A 24,203-nucleotide genomic window follows, 5' to 3' on the forward strand; every position below is an offset into this window, starting at 1 on the left:
ACCCCACACATGCTTTACGGAATAATTTATGCTTCCAGAACAAGTCTTCAGACATTTGCACATTGCAATGTTTATTTTAGATATTTGCACAAATTGGACGTCCTGTCCCACACAAAATCCCAATCTGTCAATAGAGACTACTCTGGCAGTTTTGAGTAGCGTTAGATAATGACAAAGACTGTTCTTGTGAAAACCGAAGCTCTTAGTTTGGGATATTTTTACATCATGTTTACCTAAATGTATTTAGAGATCTTTAAACCTGAGAATATCTTCTTTTTTTAATCTAAATATTCTAGATATCTATTGACATACTGTATGTTTTCAGGTTATCTTTTCAATATGACCTTTGGTTTAATATCCATCCATCCATTATCTGTAGCTGCTTATCCTGTTCTACAGGGTCGCAGGCAAGCTGGAGCCTATCCCAGCTGACTACGGGTGAAAGGTGGGGTACACCCTGGACAAGTCGCCAGGTCATCACAGGGCTGACACATAGACACAGACAACCATTCACACTCACATTCACACCTACGGTCAATTTAGAGCCACCAGTTAACCTAACCTGCATGTCTTTGGACTGTGGGGGAAACCGGAGCACCCGGAGGAAACCCACGCGGACACGGGGAGAACATGCAAACTCCGCACAGAAAGGCCCTCGTCGGCCATGGGGCTCGAACCTGGACCTTCTTGCTGTGAAGTGACAGTGCTAACCACTACACCACCGTGCCGCCCCCTTTGGTTTAATATGTAGTTTTTATTTAATAGAATTAAAAAAAAAACTTTGTAATTACCCATCTCTTGGTATTTTGAGTATTTTAGGATTAACCAAATTTTTAGAGTGACGTTTGAATAATGAATGTCCCAGCAGCTCCACAATGCAACGGCAAGCATGACTTGCATATGAAATATCTTAATATTGTATCTAGGAAAAAAAAAATTACGGGATATCAGCTTGCATTTCCACTGTGTATCAATTACTTTTACATAAAACAAATGGTGTCATATTTATACATACAGTTTATATGTATTTGGTATTAATACATTCATAAAGTGCATGAATAAAATAAAATCGACCGATTTCTGTATATAAGCCTAATTTGTCATTTCTTTTGGTTTCAGATCATCCAGTAGTATCCTTTTATATCTTCAGAATATCATTGTGAGTGGATATTTACAAAATGTACATGTCCTGTTGTCTACGTACTCCATTCCCTGCCGCTCTATAGACCACAGGTGGAAGGGGAGTGGCTTCTGTGGATAGGCGGAGGGAGTCATGTGAGTGAGCAAGTCACACCGGCATCCTCTGAGTGGTCACAGTTGTGCACATCCCACGGTATATGGGAGCACTGCTGGAGTGACATCTCTGTGCCTGTGCACTTCACATTGTCCAGGAGAATGGTGCCAGCGCCTGGTCCAAAGAAGGACTCAACTTGTGCGGCTATGGCATCACCACAGCCCAGCAGCCTGCACACTACCTGGGCATCGGGCAGGTCCCAGGCATCGTCGCATACAGTGCCCCACGCACCACTTTGATACAGCTCTACTCGGCCCTCACAGCGGTGCGGACCATCTGATAGCCTCATTGCACCTACAGAGACAGAGGTTGTGGTATAAACTCTAATGACATGAAATGCATTTGTCCTAATGGGAAAATGGAAGAAAAAAAAACAAGGGGAAAAATTAGCATACATTAGGGAAGCCGAGAGGAATTCGGGCTGGCTTAATTTGGAAAGGGTTTAACTTTTTACTGAAGGAAAGGGAAAAGAACTAATGCTGAGGTAGAAGATTTAAGTAAAAGATTTAAAGATTAACTTAAGAGACCCCAGTACCAGAATGCAACGGGATGAAGGTCTACGTCAAAACAGCAAATCACTGAAAGGAAGGAGGCAAGTCAAAGTGCTTTACATATTAATAAAAGACAACAGGGAAAGATATGAGTATATGAGTATACTTATATAAAATAAGTAAATGTAATTTATATGAATAACATGAATGAGTGAATGAATAAATAAGAGAGAAGGTAATTAGAATTGAGATAAATGCAAAATAAATACTTGTCATAGAACTATAACAAAAATAACAATATACAGTGGTGCTTGAAAGTTTGTGAACCCTTTAGAATTTTCTACATTTCTGCATAAATATGACCTAAAACATCATCAGATTTTCACACAAGTCCTAAAAGTAGATAAAGAGAACCCAGTTAAACAAATGAGACAAAAATATTATACTTGGTCATTTATTTACTGAGGAAAATGATCCAATATTACATATCTGTGAGTGGCAAAAGTATGTGAACCTTTGCTTTCAGTATCTGGTGTGACCCCCTTGTGCAGCAATAACTGCAACTAAACGTTTCTGGTAACTGTTGATCAGTCCTGCACACCGGCCTGGAGGAATTTTAGCCCATTCCTCCGTACAGAACAGCTTCAACTCTGGGATGTTGGTGGGTTTTCTCACATGAACTGCTTGCTTCAGGTCCTTCCACAACATTTCGATTGGATTAAGGTCAGGACTTTGACTTGGTCATTCCAAAACATTAACTTTATTCTTATTTAACCATTCTTTGGTAGAACAACTTCTGTACTTAGGGTCGTTGTCTTGCTGCATGACCCACCTTGTCTTGAGATTGCAGTTCATGGACAGATGTCCTGACATTTTCCTTTAGAATTCACTGGTATAATTCAGAATTCATTGTTCCATCAATTATGACAAGCCGTCCTGGCCCAGATCCAGCAAAACAGACCTAAACCATGATACTACCACCACCATGTTTCACAGATGGGATAAGGTTCTTATGCTGGAATGCAGTGTTTTCCTTTCTCCAAACATAACACTTCTCATTGAAACCAAAAAGTTCTATTTTGGTCTCATCCGTCCACAAAACATTTTTCTAATAGCCTTCTGGCTTGTCCACGTGATCTTTAGCAAACTGCAGACGAGCAGCAATGTTCTTTTTGGAGAGTAGTGGCTTTCTCCTTGCAACCCTGCCATGCACACCATTGTTGTTCAGTGTTCTCCTGGTGGTGGACTCATGAACATTAACATTAGCCAATGTGAGAGAGGCCTTCAGTTGCTTAGAAGTTACCCTGGGGTCCTTTGTGACCTCGCTGACTATTACACGCCTTGCTCTTGGAGTGATCTTTGTTGGTCGACCACTCCTGGGGAGGGTAACAATGGTCTTGAATTTCCTCCACTTGTACACAATCTGTCTGACTGTGGATTGGTGGAGTCCAAACTCTTTAGAGATGGTTTTGTAACCTTTTCCAGCCTGATGAGCATCAGCAATGCTTTTTCTGAGGTCCTCAGAAATCTCCTTTGTTCGTGCCATGATACACTTCCACAAACATGTGTTGTGAAGATCAGACTTTGATAGATCCCTGTTCTTTAAATAAAACAGGGTGCCCACTCACACCTGATTGTCATCCCATTGATTGAAAACACCTGACTCTAATTTCACCTTCAAATTAATTGCAAATCCTAGAGGTTCACATACTTTTGCCACTCACAGATATTCAATATTGGATCATTTTCCTCAATAAATAAATGACCAAGTATAATATTTTTGTCTCATTTGTTTAACTGGGTTCTCTTTATCTTCTTTTAGGACTTGTGTGAAAATCTGATGATGTTTTAGGTCATATTTATGCAGAAATATAGAAAATTCTAAAGGGTTCACAAACTTTCAAGCACCACTGTATACTTTTGAGTCACATCTTAACGGCCAGGTTCAGATTTATGCCCCTCACTTTTTCTAAGTAACTACACACCTTTCCTACTGGTTTCATTGGACTTCCTAAATAATTCCTCCTAAATAACAAGCTCAAAGATGAATAATTAAATTATATTGGTTGGTGTTGAGTGGTATATCAGATATATTCCATTCAGCTAGCATGATGCTGAATCATGCTAGCTGAATGGGATATATCTGATATACCATGAAAAAAAGCAATTATTATTATTATTATTATTATTATTATTATTATTATTATTATTATTATTATTATTATTATTATTATACATATAGTGCCTTGCAAAAGTATTCATCCCCCTTGGTGTTTGTCCTGTTTTGTTGCATTACAAGCTGGAATTAAAATGGATTTTTGGAGGGTGAGCACCATTTGATTTACACAACATGCCGACCACTTTGAAGGTGCACATTGTTTTTTATTTTGACACAAACAATAATTAAGATGAAAAAACAGAAATCTGGAGTGTGCATAAGTATTCACCCCCTTTCGTATGAAACCCCTAAATAAGAGCTGGTCCAACTGATTCACTTCATAAGTCACATAATTAGTTGATTAAAGTCCGCCTGTGTGCAAGCAAAGTGTCACATGATCTGTCACACGATGTCTGTATAAATCAACCTGTTCTGGAAGGACCCTGACTCTGCAACACTACTAAGCAAGCAACAAGGAGCCGCCAAACAGGTCAGAGACAAAGTTGTGGAGAAGTATAGATCAGGGTTGGGTTATAAAAAAATATCCCAAACTTTGAATATCCCAGGGAGCACCATTAAACCCATTACAGCAAAATGGAAAGAACATGTCACCACTACAAACCTGACAAGAGAAGGCCGCCCACCAAAACTCACAGACCGGGCAAGGAGGGCATTAAATCAAAGATGCAACAAAGACACCAACGATAACGCTGAGGGAGCTGCAGAGATCCACAGCGGAGATGGGAGTATCTGTCCATAGGACCACTTTAAGCCATACACTCCACAGAGTGGGGCTTTATGGAAGAGTGGCCAGAAAAAAAGTAATTGCTTAAAAAATCAGGTTTGGAGTTTGCCCAACAGCATGTGGCAGACTCCCCAAACACATGGTAGATGATTCTCTGGTCAAATGAGACAAAAATTTATATTTTTGGCCATTATGGGAAATGCCATGTGTGGCACAAACCCAACACCCTGAGAACACCATCCCTACAGTGAAGCATGGTGGTGGCAGCATCATGCTGTGAGGATGTTTTTCATCTGCAGGGACAGGAAAGCTGGTCAGGACTGAAGGAAAGCTGGATGGCACTAAATACAGGGCAATTCTGGAGGAAAGCCTGTTTGAGTCAGCCAGAGGTTTGAGACTGGGACGAAGGTTCACGGTCTAGCAGGACAGTGACCCTAAACATACTGCTAAAGCTACACTGGAGTGGTTTAAAGGGAAGCATTTAAATGTCTTGGAATGGCCAAGTCAAAGCCCAGACCTCAATCCAATTGAGAATCTGTAGCATAACTTGAAGATTGCTATACACCAACACAACCCATCTAACTTGAAGGAGCTGGAGCAGTTTTGCCTTGAGGAATGGGCAAAAATCCCAGTGGCTAGATGTGCTAAGCTAATAGAGACATACCCCAAGAGACTTGCAGCTGTAATTGTAGCAAAAGGTGGCTCTGTTTTTTCATCTTAATTATTGTTTGTGTCACAATAAGAAAACAATGTGCCCCTTTAAAGTTGTAGGCATGTTATGTAAATCAAATGGTGCTAACCCTCAAAAAATCCATTTTAATTCCAGCTTATAATGCAACGAAATAGGACAAACACCAAGGAGGACGAATACTTTTGCAAGGCACTGTACACATTCCTTTCAGGTGTTCAACGCATTTTTCTCTTTCAAAATTCTCTAAAAATTTTCCGTATTTAACAACGCAAACCTGGCGGCCATGTTTGTTGACAAATTGTCACAGTTGCTCACTAGCGCGGAAGTTTTATGTCTCCGACGTGTAACGTCATGTCTTGACAACCATGCAATATCATAAACCATATTCAGCGCTCATTCTCCACCGGCTAGAGTGACGTAATACATGTAGAATGAGCGATATGCTAACAATATTGCATGCTACCAAACCAAATGACTGAAACCCGTGAGAAGGGAATAGAACACGTTTTTATTCCATCGAAAAAGTGTCCTGTATGTATAATAATTGTGCACAATGTGTTTCCACCCTTACCCTCCACTGGTGGGGGAGCAGTGATGATCCTATCAGTCACCCCAAAGATTCTCGGTGTTCCTGCCCAGGCTGGGGAAGCTGAAGAAGAAAAAAAAAAAGAAAGGGTTATACTACCATCTTGCGTGCTTTGAGTTTGGTCAAGTCTGAGTGCATGCTTAGAGTGCATTCACTAAATGAAATCTGTTTTTCCATTTCAAGAACCGAGACAGCATGAGAGTACATTAGTAGGTGTTGGCATAAGTGCACCATAAGGGTGCCGTCAGCAAAAAAAGAAAAAGTAGGAAAATATTTTAAATCTGTTTTATTAAAAATATATTATATTGTTCCACCTCACTAGCCTCAATCTCCTATAATAATAATTTAAAAAAAAATCTCATGGATACCTAAAACATATATATCATTTATAATCTCAGGCTTAATATAGTACTGTAAAACTGACTCTAGAACTTCATAACACGAGTTCAGTGTTTCATTTTTCCATCTACTCCCACATGGGCCGTGACAATAACCTAAAACCTTATTCTGCGATGCATTTTTTTTCTTCCTCATCTATATTCAGCTTGGTTGACTTGGATGTGTGTATATTAGGCACATGCTTGCATATATTTTTGGGTTGTACGTCTGCAGTTGTATGTGGCTAAACCGGCTGGAGGATCTTCTGCTGTGGGCCTCAGTTGAAGAATCTGATGTTTCCTGACTAGCCTGTATATTTTGCATGCTTTGGTACACTACTTCATTAGTCATAGATTGCAGGAGTGGTGCACGTTTCTGACGCTGTCCTGAGTTGTAGGATTAAAATAGAGAATATGTGTCTGTGTGAATGTACAGTGCATATTGCTTCTTGGCATCAGGATTCAGTGACAGTGCATCTCATCTCATCTCATCTCATCTCATCTCATCTCATCTCATTATCTCTAGCCGCTTTATCCTTCTACAGGGTCGCAGGCAAGCTGGAGCCTATCCCAGCTGACTACGGGCGAAAGGCGGGGTACACCCTGGACAAGTCGCCAGGTCATCACAGGGCTGACACATAGACACAGACAACCATTCACACTCACATTCACACCTACGGTCAATTTAGAGGTGACAGTGCATCAGTCTGAAAATGAAACTGAATGGTAAAAGAAAGGTGTGTGTGTGTGTGTGTGTGTGTGTGCATACACCGCTATTGAATAGTGTGCAAGTGACATCCTTCCAGGTAGGCCAGATTGAGTATTTCAGAAACTGCTGATCTCCTGGGATTTGCACACATAACAGTCTATATACTTTACACAAAATGGTGTGGGTGGAAAACATCAGCTGAGCAGCAGTTGTGCAGGTGGAAACAGATTGTTGATGACAGAGTCCAGACTAGAATGGCCAGACTGTTTGGAGTACTCTATTTGGGGAAGCCATGACCTAATGGTTAGAGAAGCAGCTTTGGGAAAAAGAGGTTGCTGGTGCAAGTCCCTGGACTGGCTGAAGTGGCCTCAAGCAAGTCACCTAACCCCCAACTGCTCCCTAGGCTGCTCTGGGTATGCTGTACGTCACTCTGGATAAGAGTGTCTGCTAAATTCCTGTAATGAGTAATTCAAATAACCACTTTTTGCAACCACGGTGAACAGAAAAGCATCTCAGAATGCCCAACATGCTGAACCTTAAGACGGGTGAGCTACAACAACAGACAGCCACATTGGGTTACATTCCTGTCAGCAAAGATCTGAGGTGACGGTAGGCACAGGATCACTGAAACTAGGCATTTGAAGAATTGAAAAAAGATCAGGTGATGTTTTTCAACTGTCCTTAAAGTATCCAGTTTTGGTGAGCCTGTGCCACTGTAACCTCAACTCCTCAATATTTACGTTAAAGGTCCCATGGCATGAAATTTTCACTTTCTGAGGTTTTTTAACGTTAAAATGAGTTCCTCTGACCTTCTTAAGTCACCCCAGTGGCTAGAAATTTCATAATGTGTAAACCAAACTATGCCCAACATTTGAGAATGGCGCGTCAAAACGGCGCGTTGATAAACTCTTCCCTTGCCTACGTCAGCAAGGGAGATGATCCCCACGCCCCCCCTCTGGATTCCCACGCACTGTATGGATTGCCCGCCCAGTTGTAGTGAGGAGACCATAGAGGACACAACATGGCGTCACCTAAGCGAGCGAAACATGGAAATTGCGCTGTACATGGATGTGACAACACAGAAAAGAGTCTGTTTTTACTGCCGACGGGAGAGCCCCTGAAGACGCAGTGGCTTAATTTTATTTACTTCAATAATACGCCGTCGAGTCTACCTAAGACGGTGTATGTTTGTTGGAAGCATTTTCCTGATGAATGTTTCCACAACTTGGGACAGTACAGGGCAGGTTTTGCACATCAACTGTCACTGAAGCCTGGGTCCGTACCAAGCATCCCTGCCGCATCAGCCACAAACAGCGAACAAGTAAGTGTATACCGTAACTGTTAAGTCGTTTTGCCGTGTTTTAAAATCAGTGCCACGTTAGCCTTGCAATGGCTACATTAGCTGTGCAGCTAACCGCTTCCTGCAGTTAGCCAGGTACTCTGCGCTACAAAACCAAAAAGCATGCAGCATGCTCTGTTAAACTGAGTTTAGTCTGGAAATTGACTGTAACTTATGAGCTTATGTTTTGCCGTGTTTTAAAATCGGTGCCACGTTAGCCTTGCAATGGCTACATTAGCTGTGCAGCTAACCGCTTCCTGCAGTTAGCCAGGTACTCTGCGCTACAAAACCAAAAAGCATGCAGCATGCTCTGTTATAATAGCCAATCAAAACAGTTTTTACAAAGACACCCACATTCTTTTTTTAAGTCACTCGTTCATTTTATTTGTTTGTTTGTTCAGTAAAAACCCAAACATTTGTTGAATTTATTTTATTTCCTCGCGTCGCACCTTAATGACGTCAGCGCGCGGTATTTTTCCCTTCGCGGTTTGTTCCTTCTCTCTCGCCATAGTAAGACACCCACATCCGCTTGTTCTGACCCACTGGAGGTAGCGTCATAGTGCTGTTAGCCAATCAGAGGTAACACGTTTACATGTCATGGATATTAATGATAAGACCCGCCCCTACCCTCTACCCTTCCCCGCCTCCTGCTTCTCATTAGCAAAACGACGCACTGGGAAAAGCGCTGAAATGGGGCTTTCTCCCAGGAGGCTATATCTACCTGCCGAGGGTTCATTTCAAGAAAGGCTGCAGATATACTGTAACATCCGGAAACCTCCACGAGCCCGTTTAAAGCATCAACAAACCACCATGCCATGGGTCCTTTAACTCTTGACCTGAAGTTACGATTTTACACTCAGACATTGTTTTCTTTCGCATTTCAGATGCAACCTCTTTGTGTTCAATTTAGTTAAAAGCTGCACCTACAGTTTGTCTCTCACTTACTTGAGCAGATGACTCCAGCATCTTCATGATGTCCACAGTTGTGCTGTCCCCAGCCCAAATTGAAGCAGTCAGCCAGCAGCCGCTCACTGCCCTCACAGTCCACGTTGTCAAGCAGGATGGGACCAGAGCCATAGCCGAAGTAAGCCAGTGGGATGGCTGCCATGGCTGGGCCACACCCCAACTGTCTGCACACCACCTGAGCGTTCTCCATATCCCACTCATCATCACACACCGTTCCCCAGATGTTTTCGTAGAAGACCTCCACTCGGCCCTGACAGCTGCTGTTCCCGTTCACCACACGGACGGTGGGCTGCTCTGGATGGGGAGCGGAGAGATGTCAGGACAGAATTCTGTCTTTCTTTGACTATCGAAAATATGAAAACTTTCTAGTAATAAATGTGTAATATTTTGCTGATGTATATCTGCAACAGCTCAGTATGGAAACGAAATCTGAACGTTTGCAGATTTCATGAAATACTGTTGAGTCATTGCTGAAGACGGCCATTTTGATCAGGATGGACTGTATAAAATTAAATATAGAGGACTCTGATATCGTGACAGTGCAGTTTGTTACCTTTTGTGGTAAAGGATGTGGTTGGATTAGGTGGTGTTGTCTCTGTAACTGGAACAGTCATTCCTGTTTCTGAAGAAAGCAGATGGGGAAAAAAAGCATATTCCAAAGATAGAAAGCCAAAAAGGCCACAGTGGTGTATTGATCAGAGTCTCATATCTATTCTGCAAAATATCGCCCACTTGTGAGCTAATAGAGGTACTGCAGAAGGGTACTCCTCTTGCTGACTCTTACTGGTCTACAGTATATTGACCCATGCACTGTGCATGCATCTGTTCGTCTTTTGTATGTGTGTATATGCTAGCACAAGTGTTATTCAATTCAATCCACTGAAAATGCAAGCTGCTACAGGAATCTGGCTTTCTGTACACTGATATACAGTGAAATCCAAAAGTCTGAGATCAATAAAAATGCTTCCATTTTGCATTCTCTTCTAATTTAATACATATGATTTAATTACAAATTATACTATGCAAATAGCTACATGAATTTCAGAATTTCTTAGGATTAGTTATGCCGCCCTTTTGCAGCATGGACTCTACAAGTTTGTGTAAAATCTGGCAATCCATGTTAGATCAAATCCACCAGAGTGCCATTTGAACGTGTGCTTTAGTGGAAGAGATAAGACTGAAGGAAAATCAATATCACGCATTTTCTTCCATTTTAGTAGTGGCCTCGATATAGTGCATAATTAAATAATATTGGCTGGCTTTGAGTGATCTATCAAATATATTCCATTCAGCTAGCATGATGCTGAACAAGTCGAAAACTTATTCAATATCATGCTAGCTGAATGGAATATATCTGATAGATCACGAAAAAAAAGCTAAGCAATATTATTATTATTATTATTATTATTATTATTAATACTTACACACTCGGGCGGCACGGTGGTGTAGTGGTTAGCGCTGTCGCCTCACAGCAAGAAGGTCCGGGTTCGAGCCCCGTGGCCGACGAGGGCCTTTCTGTGCGGAGTTTGCATGTTCTCCCCGTGTCCGCGTGGGTTTCCTCCGGGTGCTCCGGTTTCCCCCACAGTCCAAAGACATGCAGGTTAGGTTAACTGGTGACTCTAAATTGACCGTAGGTGTGAATGTGAGTGTGAATGGTTGTCTGTGTCTATGTGTCAGCCCTGTGATGACCTGGCGACTTGTCCAGGGTGTACCCCGCCTTTCGCCCGTAGTCAGCTGGGATAGGCTCCAGCTTGCCTGCGACCCTGTAGAACAGGATAAAGCAGCTAGAGATAATGAGATGAGATGAGACTTACACACTCTCTTTATATCAGCATACTCACTTTCCAGCTGGTGCAGCTTTCAAGAGTAGTGTTAGCGAAGGCCAATGCTAGGGCAGTCAAGCCAGTGCTATCCAGAATCAGTAGCACAGGCTAACGACCGAGAAACTAGGATTTCTGTCTCCACCCTCTTCTTCCACACACACTCCCCACAGTATTTTTCACTCAGACTTAAGTATTTGTTTCCTTGTGTAATTTACTTAGTTACTTTTAAAATCAACATTGAAAGCTACACACAATGGAGCCACCTGGCAGCCAGAATTCTCTCAAAATCTTCCGCTTTTAATGAAGCAAACCTCGGGCCATGTTTGTTTAAAATTGTCACAGTCGCTTGCTAATGCAGAAGTTTTACATCTCTGATGTGTCGCTTTTCCAGTTTTTCGATGTCCATTGGTATGTTTTTCTCTTGTAAATATGTGTGACGAATATCTAAAAAAGTTTTGGTAGCCTATTGGGTGTTCAACGCGTCTTTAGTTTCAGTTTTCAGTTTATTTATTTAGTGCTTAATTATAGCATAGCTAATCCTAGCAGAAGTGCTGAATTAGCCTCGTCTTTTCTCTTTCCCGGCAGACAAAGAAATGATTCTGTGCATGTGCAGCAGAAAAGTTTTGTCATTAGATATTTGTATGAGCTCGGACGTGTGACGTCGTGTTGTCTTGACAATGTGCAATATTGTAACAATATTGCATGCTCATTCTCCATCGGGTAGAGTGGCGTAATACACGTAGGATAAGCGATATGCTAACAATATTGCATGCTATCAAACCAAATGAATGAAACCCACGAGAAGGGAATAGAATACATGTTTTTATTCCATGGAAAAAATGTCCTGTATCTATAATAATTTTGAATACTGTATATTATGTATATTGAACATTTCCTTTCATTTTTTTTCCATTTTCACTAAAAAAAATCCTCGATTTTTAGTGTGATCTCAGACTTTTGGATCCTACTGTACCAGTATGTGCCAGCAGATAAAGATAACGCATAAATGGCATTTATACCTGCTGGGATCTTGGTATGGAAGAATGCATTGTTTATGGTCTCTGTGTTCACAGGAGGCGCAGTGGTGGTGGTCAGTCCTGTACAGGGAGAAGGGGGGGGGTAAGGAGATGGCACTGGCAGAAGTTCTGAAGTCGCCATCTGATGCCACAAGAGACAATCTTTTGTGTTTCATTATTAACGTCTGCATAATTCTTTTGCTATAAGCTTGTAAAAAAAATTCCCAAACTATAACGTTTTGAACATGTTTGGCTCCAAATTTGCCACTTTCCCTGATCATTCAATGACATTTGCTTTCTATCTAAAGTATGGGAACTTTCGTTAGCCCAGGCCTTGCGGTCTACATACTTAAACCTACTCATGCAGATGACTCCAGCATCCTCGTGATGGCCGCAGTTATGAATCCCCCATCCAAGGCTGTAGCATGCGGCCAGTTGGCTCTCTGAACCACTGCAGTGTACATTGTCCAGCAGGATGAGACCTTTGCCATAGCCAAAGTAGGCATTGGTGGTGTGGGTGACGACAGGGCCACATCCAACCTGCTGGCACACCACAGCCGCATCTCGTGTGCCCCAGTCATCATCACACACTGTTCCCCAGCTGCCCCGGTAGTAGATTTCCACCCGGCCCTGGCAGCGATCCAAGCCGCCCACCAATCGGATTGAACCATCCCCTGCTCTCAGAAAGAAGACAGGTTATGTTTGAGTGTGAAAAAGGGTTTGTTAGCCAATGATTCATTTCTAAAACTCAATGAGTATCAAATAGCAGTAATTCAAGGCAATGTGCGAATGTACATTTACATTCAAATCGTAAGGACTGGTGGAATGGCTTCAATACTTGGTCCTAGATAAGATAATGGACATGCTGAACAAGCATGATAGTCATTTTTAATACAGAAATCACTGAAGTAGCAAACTGGTCATATAAAAGTGGATTACTTTTCAAATAAGCATTGAAATGTTGCCGAGAAGACTAAAGCCCGGTGCACACGGACGACTTCTCATCGCAAGCGTATTGCGACTTTTGGACTCAAGTTTCCCCTCTCGGGTAGCTGCATGTGCACGTTATCTGCGACCAATGGCCGATTTGTGGAAGGGGATGCAAGTCATGTGGAAATCACGTGACTACTTCGCAGGCGGGGATTGGCTTAGCCTTTGGAGGTGACTGCTTTGTTATTGCAAAGACACGCACATGCGGTGATATCTCTGCAACAAGTCAGCGACTGGCGATTTTTTGTCACAGAATATCAAGCATGTTTGTTACCTGCGATCTGTCGTAAGCAACAAAAAAAAATCGCCGTCGCAAATATCCGCACACAAAGCAATTTTTCACTTGCGTCAAAAAGTTGCATGACCAAGCGACGGAAAATTGCCCATGTGCGCAAGGCTTAATTAACAGTTATTCCACGAAATTGAGTCGTACATGAGCTGATAGCTGATGAGGCGCATAGTGCCGAGTCCGCTATAAGCCATGTACGACAAGACTGAGTGGAATAACTGTTTTATTCTATCCACATTCACTGGATTTTGAGAAACGGAGCATTTTTATTTTTATTTTTTGCAAATTCAATCAATAAAAACTTTATACAAAACGTCCGACAAAATAATTTCCGCTTAGAATGTAAACAAACCAGAGAAATGACAGTAGCAATTTATGAAAATGCTATAATAATAATTCTTGGAAAGAAAAAAAAAAGATATATGGTTACCATCAAATACTTTTATTCCATGTTTTTTTTTCTTTTATTTTGGGGGATTTTGTTTTCAAGTACAGTTGTTATTTTGTCCTTGATTGGTTCAGCAAAACACTCTGCCATTTTTCTACTCACAGTATATGAGCGGATATCCTAGTAGTAGAGTAGCCAATTAGAGCGTGCAATTGCTCATATCCAGTGAATGTGGATAGAATAAAATAGTTATTCCACTCAATCTTGTCTCAAGAATGGTAAAAGAAGTAATTTGTCTCAGTCTTATAATTATGTATATTTCCTTGGCTCAGCAATTGGTCTGCCTTTTAATATTTGGCTGCATGATGTCACCACAAGAAAATATATGTTCATTCTCATCCTTTCTGGAGCGTTAGCATCACAACATGAAGATTCTTTGACCATCAGTGACTTACATAAACCAGAGTTCCTGCGAGCTGGAGTGCTGGGCTCCTTAGACAGCTCTTGAGGGCCTAACACAGCGTTACCTGTCGTGATAGATAGATAGATAGATAGATAGATAGATAGATAGATAGATAGATAGATAGATAGATAGATAGATAGATAGATAGATAGATAGATAATGTCTTTCATATTTCATGATATCCAAAAAGAAACGGTTGAAAGTCTTTTGTAACAGTTCCATTGATTTGGCTTTACCTTTGCAGGTGACAGCCACATCCTCATAATGATAGCAGTTGTGGATGCCCCAGCCTTGATTGCCACACTGGCTCAGGTCCGTCTCTCCCCCTTTGCAGTCAACGTTATCAAGTAGGATGGGCCCGGAGCCTTGTCCAAAACGGGAGCTTGTGCCCACTGCCACAGCCAGACCACAGTCCAGCTGTCGGCACACTACATTAGCATCCACCATGTCCCAGTCATCATCGCACACCGTGCCCCATGTACCATTGTACTGAACCTCGACACGGCCTTCACACTGGCTCCTGCCATTCACCAGCCGCACTGAAGGAGGAGGAGGACGTGGAGAATGAAATGTTGAGCGATAAGGAGCGTTGGGATAAGAAATGTGTCCTGAAATATTTTTTATTGAAAGGAAAAAGCTAATTTGAGATGTTTTTTCCCCCTAATGTTTTCTTTAGAAAAGAATCACTTTTAGACACAGAACTATTGTCAGTGTGTTTTGATTTATGGTGAAAGTGAAATATAAAGTACTTAGAATTTCATTTTTGTTGTGTTTCTCCAAAACAAAATCAAAATGTTGGGGTGTGCCCAAAAAGCATGGGGCTTTCATCTCATCTCATCTCATTATCTCTAGCCGCTTCATCCCTCTACAGGGTCGCAGGCAAGCTGGAGCCCATCCCAGCTGACTACGGGCGAAAGGCGGGGTACACCCTGGACAAGTCGCCAGGTCATCACAGGGCTGACACATAGACACAGACAACCATTCACACCTACGGTCAATTTAGAGTCACCAGTTAACCTAACCTGCATGTCTTTGGACTGTGGGGGAAACCGGAGCACCCGGAGGAAACCCACGCGGACACGGGGAGAACATGCAAACTCCACACAGAAAGGCCCTCGCCGGCCCCGGGGCTCGAACCCAGGACCTTCTTGCTGTGAGGCGACAGCGCTAACCACTACACCACCGTGCCGCCGCATGGGGCTTTCTTTAACAATTTTTTTTTTTGCCCTGGCAAATGTTCATTGCCATTATGCCATTATGTTTGAGTTTTGAGTAGATCTGCTTTACTTTATAGCACGTTATTTGCAGAAGATGGTGATCTGTTTTTTAAGTAAGCCACTTGTCGGTTTTGCTTTAATGGCAGCACATTTCATTCATGTTTATGTATATTATGGGGGAAAATATATTAGTATGATTTTTTTTCTTCCCCAAAACCCAGAACTTTTCTTTTTAAATAAATTTTCTCCCATTTCCCCCCAAATTTAGTCTTTGCCAATTCCCACCCAGCAGCCACCTCTCCATTATTATACTATAGCTACCAACCCAGGGAGGGTGAAGGCTAATACATGCTTCTTCTAAGACATGTGAAACTAGCCAACAGCATCTTTTCAAACTGGAAGCGTCAGAGGAAAGCGCTATTCAGCCTCGTACACATACACGAGCTCAGAGATGCCCATGATTAATTAATATTGTTGTGATTGACAGGGTGTGTCATCCCTAACACACAAAAGCACGGCCAATTCTGCTCTTTTGGACTCCCGGCTATGGATGGCTGTGGCATTTTTGGAATTCAAACTCACAATCTTGAGGTTTTTTTTCTAGATGATAGGGCAAATGCATTTCTGTTGCATCACTTGGGATTGGCAGTTGGTTTAGCTTCAGTCAAGGCTTGACCTACATTTGTCACTCACATAACTACATACCTGTCGTGTTTTACTTCATAGTATTAACTGATTAAATAACATATTTAAACCGAATAACTGGATGATTAAAAAACAACAACAGTGATTTCAACAGGTTAGTCCAGGAGGGTATTAGGTTTCAAAGGATGAAATGGTACATTCTGTCAACTTGTTAATGAATTGATAGATACTGAACAGATACGCCAGCTAGTGCCTGCCTTGACCTGCTTATAGCAATTCCTCTCACTGACAACTTGAGGGGAACCTTGGGATAGACTGCTCAGACAGCTCATCAATCATATAAGCCTGGTTGAGTCTTCCATCCATCTGTGGAAGAACTTCATATGCTGGAGGCGTGAATGCTCTAGTGCCTTACTGTCTGGTGCGAATAACACAGGAGGGGAGCTATGAGCATCTGATATAATGATAGCTTATCACAAGAATGCTTCTAATCCTCATTGATTTAAGGTACAAAATAAGGCTAAATATGAAATATGACTCCCAAAAATGAATAAGGTGGAAGACGAGAGAGAGAGAGAGAGAGAGAGAGAGAGAGAGGTGGCACAATGTTGGAAAAGGGGATTATGTAAATTGAGAACAAGGGGAAGTGACCTGTTTTTTTGTGCCTTGGATCTTTCTGTGATCCTTCCTCCCTATCTTTCTCTGCCTCCCTTTCATTTGTGTGTGTGTGGGGTGTCTTTTTTTTAATGGTTGTATTCTTTGCCTGAAGTGTGTTAGAGAAGAGGAAAATAAGGCATGAGAATAGGCTCACATAGACTCTGGGTGTAGACTGTCCTGTTGTTACTGCCTGAGAGAGAGAGAGAGAGAGAGAGAGAGAGAGAGAGATTTTAGTCAAATTATTTGTTGAAAGGAGGTTCTTGGCCCTCCATAGTTACAGTACTCGCTATCTACTATATCTATTTTCCTGTAATTTTAGACCCAGTGAAACAGGAAGCCAATTTAGCTCAGTCTGTGTTCGCAGCTCGACTCAGTACACAGCAGACATATACACAGCAATACACACTATGACATCAGCAAAGTAGGATTATATTAAAATATACATCTGTGAAGTGCAACATTTAAGATAAAAACACTTTATGAGGACCACAGAACTGCAAATGTACCAAAAAATCAAAATTAGTAGTGATTCCTACTTCTCCTATTATTATTTTTTCTTTCTTTCTTTCTTTCTTTCTTTCTTTCTTTCTTTCTTTCTTTCGATTTTTATAAATATTTCCACCATATATATATATATATATATATATATATATATATATATATATATATATATATATATATATATTTACCAGCTGGGAGGTCCATATCGTGAAATACCGTGACCGAGGTCTTGAAAGGCCGAGGTCACAGTATTTCACCATACGGACCGACCTTAAGCTGGTAAATAACATATTTATTTTTTTCTTTACCAAATTCTAACAGAAAACAAGAGCGCCCGAAAGGGAAAACCGAGCCAAGGCGAGCCGCCATTTTGAATCCTCATTCACGGCTGTAATGCAAATTGCTTCCTCCTCAGTATACAAGTGCACTTCCATGGCAGGGAAAAAAACTACATTTTGCCGCCTACGTAGTCCCCTATTTATACAAATAGGAGTCATTCAGGATTCAGCCATGTTTTTGCTCGGCGTTAGCAAGTTACAGGTTTTTAGCTTTCTCCTGAAATCTTCTTCTTCTTCTTTTGGCTGCTCCCGATTAGGGGTCGCCACAGCGGATCTTTTGTCTCCAGCTTTCTCCTGAAATGTTTTCTTTTATTTTGTCTTCCTCAGGGTAGTAAAACTCGCTTTCGCTGTGAGCACTGTCGTTATCGCTATCCATGCTGTAAAATTAATGCTATTCTCCTGAGAAATGTATAAGATTTTTGATAATCTTATAAATAAATCTTATAAAAAAAAGATAAATGTTGACAAAAAATGCTACTATGTTTGTTGTTGTTGTGAACGAGCGAGTCGCCAGAGGTCCATAACCGGGGTCTGTAACTCGCCAGCCAATCAGAGCACAGGATTTGATGGAAACCAGACTGCGAAAAAAATAATTAACAGTTATTCCACGAAATGCATTTATTCATTGGATACGAGCAATCGCGTGCTCTGATTGGCTACTCTATTACTAGGCTATCAGCTCATATACCATGAGTAGAGAAAAACAAAATGGCGGAGCACATCAAGTCAGATATACCACTTTGTTGTCAAGTATTTAAGAGAAACAGAAATAGCTAAAATAATATAGTTTTGTCCCCCCCCCCCCATATCTCCTGTTCCACACTCCAGCCCAGTCGGTGGCAGTAATGCACCTTTAAGTGGGTTTGCCAACCATCAAAAAAACCCTGAAGAACAAGAAGAAAAAAATGGTGGCGTGTGTTGCTGAACCAACCAAGGACGAAATAAAAACTCGACTCGAAAACAAAACCCCAAAAAATAAAAAAATAAAAAAACCCAGAAACAAACTATGGAATAAAAGTATTTGATGGTAAGAACATATCTTTTTTTAAAAAAAAATTCTAAGAATTATTATTTTCGCATTTTTCACAAGTTGCTACTGTAATTTTACCAGTTTGTTTACATTCTAAGTGGAAATGATTTTGTCAGATGTTTTGTATGAAGTTTTTATTTATCAAATTTGCAAAAAATAAAAATACTCTCTCAAAATCCAGTGAATATGGATAAAATAAAACAGTTATTCCACTCAATCTCGTCGTACTTGGCACTATGTGCCTCATTGGCTATCAGCTCATGTACGACTCGATTTCATGGAATAACTGTTAAATATATACTTATTTACTACTCTGTATTGACTTGACTGAAAGTCAAATCTCTGTTCTATGCCTAATAGCCTTTTTATAATTGTTGCTGTATGTGTTACAGAGCCATGTGTTACACCAGGTATGTGGGAAGCAATGCCAAGGAGTCCACAATATTTTCACTGACATTACAGTGATGGACAGCAAAAATGAAAGTTATTATACAGGTACTTTCCTTCTAAGTTATAAGCCAAATCGAGCCACTTAAATTAAATTGGGTTAAATCAAAAGTCTGTCATTTAAGTATCAATAATGCCAAAATCTAATTGTTGTTTTAGTAAAACTAGGAGAAGTGCTGTCTATATGATATGAAGACATTTAAAATCTTTTAACTGGTTCGGTTTGTGTGGGTGTAAAACCTTTTTTTTTTGGAAACTTACGACTTTAACGTCACTACATTTGAAAGACAAATATTGTACTTTTCACTCCACTACATTTCTATCAAGGTCCTCGTTACTTGTTACTATGAAGCAGATTTGAAAGTGGATGTTTATTTTATTTTATAAAAAAGGATTTTTTTTTTTGCAGGTGACACTGAGACAGCCGATCAGTAATCACTAGGGTCACGTCATGTCCATAGACTGGATGAAATCAAGTTCAATGATTTCTCGGCAGCGTTATTTGAACACGATCAGTTGATGGCAGAATGGAAGGAGGCGGTTCTTCTGGGGAACGCATGCACTCATGGCTTTACTTAGAACCCATGTTTCAGTTTTCTGAAAAGGATTAAAGATCTGTTTCGTTTAAAATGTTTGCTTTGTTTGCCAAAAACAAACCACATCATGGCCTCCAAAAACTCGCCGTCCAACCTGCGGAAGAATATTGAGGTATGTAAACATTTTATTCCAAGAGAAAGCTTGAGATGAAGTTGTCTGTGCTTTTAGAGCTAGCGATAACGTTGCAATAGCTATGCAGTCTGGTTAGTCAAATGACTTTCTATGGATTTTCCCACCAAGTTGCCATCGCCTTGTCCACGGCTAACGTTAACACATAGCTAGTTAACTTGGATACTGTTAGTTAGCATGTAAAAACGGAGTTACGCTAACATGAATAACGTTAACTTATCTGAAGTCCTTTCAGAAATGTTTTAGTGTAATCTTGCCAAATAAACAATGTAGAAATCTTTCTTTTCTAGTAGCATTAGCTACCCAATATGATTTTGAGTTTGAAAAGGGTTTGCTAGCATGTCAGGTGGAGCTTCACTGACTAGCTAGCTTAACGTTAAACCATCATGATGGCACAGCATGCGTTCATTTTTTGAATCCAGTCGGTTGCTTCAGAGGCATTAGGTTTTGTAAGCATTGTAGCAATAATACAACAATGCATTGACAGAAAATGAACTTTTAATACTTAAGTATTTTTAAAATCAAGTACTTCAGTACTTAAGTAAAAATTTGACTGGACAACTTTCACTTGTATCAAAGTAACATTTGACCAGTGGGATCTGTACTTTGACTTAAGTAATGAAGTTGGGTACTTTGTCCACCTCTGGCTCTCAATGGAGCCAATTTCAGTTAACGTGGGTTGGCTATATTGATGCTGTCGTGAAAGGACAAGATATTCACATCTTCCCATACAGACAGTCTGTCCTTGGTGTTTGATTTCCGTGCACCATCAGAAAGCTTTTACATCACAGATTTAGGTCATGAAGGTCAATTTATTGGTTTGTTCTACTTTTATGAGTGAAAATGAAATCCCTTCTGTACAAAGCTATGCATATGTAGCTTGGTTACACCTCGGTTACAGTTTCTTTAACGAAATATCCAATATAGAACAACTATGTAAAATACAAGTGAAATCTCATTATATGAACTGAACAGCAATAAGATGATTTTGGGAATTACTTACTAAGAACTGATCGTCTCATCACTTTGTGATCTGCAAGAGAAAGAAAATGCAAAGCAAACTGAGACCCATTAGTCAAAGCTCATAAACTCAGTGTAGAAACTCAAATATACTTTCAAGATGAAACATTTGAGTTCACACACATACAGTCTCGAGAGCTCCATTTTCTCAACTTTCGCTTCTGCATGCATCTAGCGCTTTTGTTTGTGTTCCATCTCATTTGCTAAAAATGATAACGTACAGATCCTGACTGTTTTAACTGCAAGCTACTTTTATTGTACTTTATAGGGAGACATACTTGGAGTAGCACTGACAGTGAAGCTGAAGACAATTAAAGATGATTAAAGATTTAAGCTCTTTAGGGTCCACAATTAAAGATCTATGAAAGATATTGAGGATATCCCCTCTCTTCTAGAATCTCCACCTTCAGCCTGCTTAAGCACGCAGCCTTTTTCTGCCTTTCTCTTTATGAAGACATGATTCTGGTGAAACGATCTGTACTTTCTTAGTTCATTTGTGCGCTAGCGCAAATTGTTACTCAGGATCTTTCTACTTTCTCATTATTATTATTATTCTCCTCACATTTTTAGGAGGCTATTTCTCCCTCAGTTTTCAACCAACCATCATGAAATTTCACATGAAGACTACCTCTGGGCTGAATTACATTGCTATGACTTTTGGTGCTGATCTGGATCACCGAACCTGAATGATCCATGAAAAATGGGCTTTTTTGCTCACTAAGCATCATCCTCTATCTCTTACCATTTCGGATCTATAGGGTATGGTGACCAGACGTCCCGGTTTGTAAGAGCTAGCGCAAATCACTGTGACTTTAGTCACAGTGTCTATCTAGTTCTGTTTTGTAAAGGATTAGAATTACATAGGTTGCTTCTCAGCTGGTATGTGTTGCAGGTGATTTTTGAAATCAGTTGAATCTGGATTCACCTAGGTGATTCTAGATTTACCTAGGTGAATTAGGATTTAGGGTTAGGGTTGGGTAATCTATTAAATTAAATTAGACAGATAGACAGAAAGACGGCGGCACGGTGGTGTAGTGGTTAGCGCTGTCGCCTCACAGCAAGAAGGTCCGGGTTTGAGCCCCGTGGCCGGTGAGGGCCTTTCTGTGCGGAGTTTGCATGTTCTCCCCGTGTCCGCGTGGGTTTCCTCCGGGTGCTCCGGTTTCCCCCACAGTCCAAAGACATGCAGGTTAGGTTAACTGGTGACTCTAAATTGACCGTGAGTGCGAATAGTTGTCTGTGTCTATGTGTCAGCCCTGTGATGACCTGGCGACTTGTCCAGGGTGTACCCCGCCTTTCGCCCGTAGTCAGCTGAGATAGGCTCCAGCTTGCCTGCGACCCTGTAGAACAGGATAAAGCGGCTAGAGATGATGAGATGAGATGAGACAGAAAGACAGGTATATAAGTGTAATTCTGGGTAGAAAGGTATAAGAGGATAGAAGATATAAAGGGGTGGGTTGAGTGAGAAACGAGAGGGAAAGGTGAATAGAGAGTGTTTGTTGAAGTGTTCTCCTTCTTTTATGACCCCCCCAAAAAAAACCAAGCCCCTTTTTTAATGAGTCCCCCCCCCCAAAAAAAAATCCCTTTTAAGAATGTCGACCTAATTCACCTAGGTAAATCTAAAATCACCTTGGTAAATCCAGATTCACTTGATTTCAGAAATAACCTGTAGCATATGCAAACCACATGCACACACGTCCTGTGTATTCACCAAGTGGTAGGCGCATGTTAAAAGCCAGCAGCAGCAGTGAGGCCAGTAGAGAGATGAGGACACATGTGGAGGCTTTCCAGCGCTTGCACACACTACTGAACACACCCTGGTCTCGCATGGCAGTCTGAGGAAGGAGCCACCAGGATACCTATACACACACACACACACACACACACACACACAGATGTATAGTATACACACACACTGGTTGGGACAGTACCCCTTTATCTTTTCATAGAATCCTTCTTCTGTGAACTCTCTTTCATATAGTCAGATTTCAATAGACAGTATCTAGAATACTACTGGTCCTCAGCGCTGCACTCTCCACTCTGATTGGACAGCGATTAGGTCCATAGTACTCTGTGGCTTGAAGTAAATCGATTTTTCTTTTAACAGTAACAACTGCAAAAGATACACAACGCCACTAAAACAAAACAATATTGTGAATTAACAAATCAACATTCACTGACATGCAAAAATCACAGATAGCAACCCAAGCTCCAGATCAAACCAGGGACCCTGGAGATGTCAGGTGTCAACAGTACACACTGCGCCACCATACTGTCGATTTATATTTTTGCAAACTACAATGTAAAAAATAAATTTAACACGCCAGAGGGAAGTTGAAGGTATTAGCATTGAGTTGAATAACTAAATACACAATAAAATAAGGAAGGAATTAATGAATTTCCGAGATTGATTAGACATAACACTGAGAGCCCACGTTCTGTCAGGCCATTTCAAGCATTTCAGAACAATTTGGAAAAAGATTGAGAATGCTTTTATTTGTATTGATGCTTGACACATTTTTTGATATGAAGAAGTATTCATATTTCCACATCTAAGGTTATTCAAACCGGAGTGCTGCAATGGAGAAACTAAATGTCACATGATATTGAGATATATATCATCCAAACCATGATACTACCACCACCATGTTTCACAGATGGGATAAGGTTCTTATGCTGGAATGCAGTGTTTTCCTTTCTCCAAACATAACGCTTCTCATTTAAAGCAAAAAGTTCTATTTTGGTCTCATCCAGCCACAAAACATTTTTCCAATAGCCTTCTGGCTTGTCCACATGATCTTTAGCAACCTGCAGATGAGCAACAATGTTCTTTTTGGAGAGCAGTGGCTTTCTCCTTGCAACCCTGCCATGCACACCATTGTTGTTCAGTGTTCTCCTGATGGTGGACTCATGAACATTAACATTAGCAATGTGAGAGAGGCCTTCAGTTGCTTAGAAGTTACCCTGGGATCCTGTGTGACCTCACCGATGATTACACGCCTTGCTCTTGGAGTGATCTTTGTTGGTCAACCACTCCTGGGGAGGGTAACAATGGTCTTGAATTTCCTCCATTTGTACACAATCTGTCTGACTGTGGATTGGTGGAGTCCAAACTCTTTAGAGATGGTTTTGTAACCTTTTCCAGCCTGATGAGCATCAACAACGCTTTTTCTGAGGTCCTCAGAAATCTCCTTTGTTCGTGCCATGATACACTTTCACAAACACGTGTTGTGAAGATCAGACTTTGATAGATCCCTGTTCTTTAAATAAAACAGGGTGCCCACTCACACCTGATTGTCA

At 41.0% G+C, this 24,203-nt stretch overlaps 1 protein-coding gene across 1 annotated transcript; it reads right to left on the minus strand.

Annotated features, from left to right (window-relative positions):
• Positions 1–1,271: 1,271 nt before the first annotated feature.
• On the minus strand, positions 1,272–22,732 carry LOC132875427 (scavenger receptor cysteine-rich domain-containing group B protein). The gene is made up of 8 exons (XM_060912204.1): positions 22,600–22,732; positions 14,562–14,864; positions 14,318–14,389; positions 12,564–12,869; positions 12,199–12,285; positions 9,910–9,978; positions 9,332–9,650; positions 1,272–1,641 (listed from the first exon to the last, which is right to left on the minus strand). The coding sequence occupies exons 1-8, from the start codon at positions 22,730–22,732 to the stop codon at positions 1,272–1,274; spliced, it is 1,659 nt and encodes a 552-aa protein (XP_060768187.1).
• Between the last annotated feature and the right edge of the window lie 1,471 nt (positions 22,733–24,203).

Source organism: Neoarius graeffei, chromosome 28, assembly GCF_027579695.1.
Source record: "Neoarius graeffei isolate fNeoGra1 chromosome 28, fNeoGra1.pri, whole genome shotgun sequence".
Classification (NCBI taxonomy): Eukaryota; Metazoa; Chordata; class Actinopteri; order Siluriformes; family Ariidae; genus Neoarius; species Neoarius graeffei.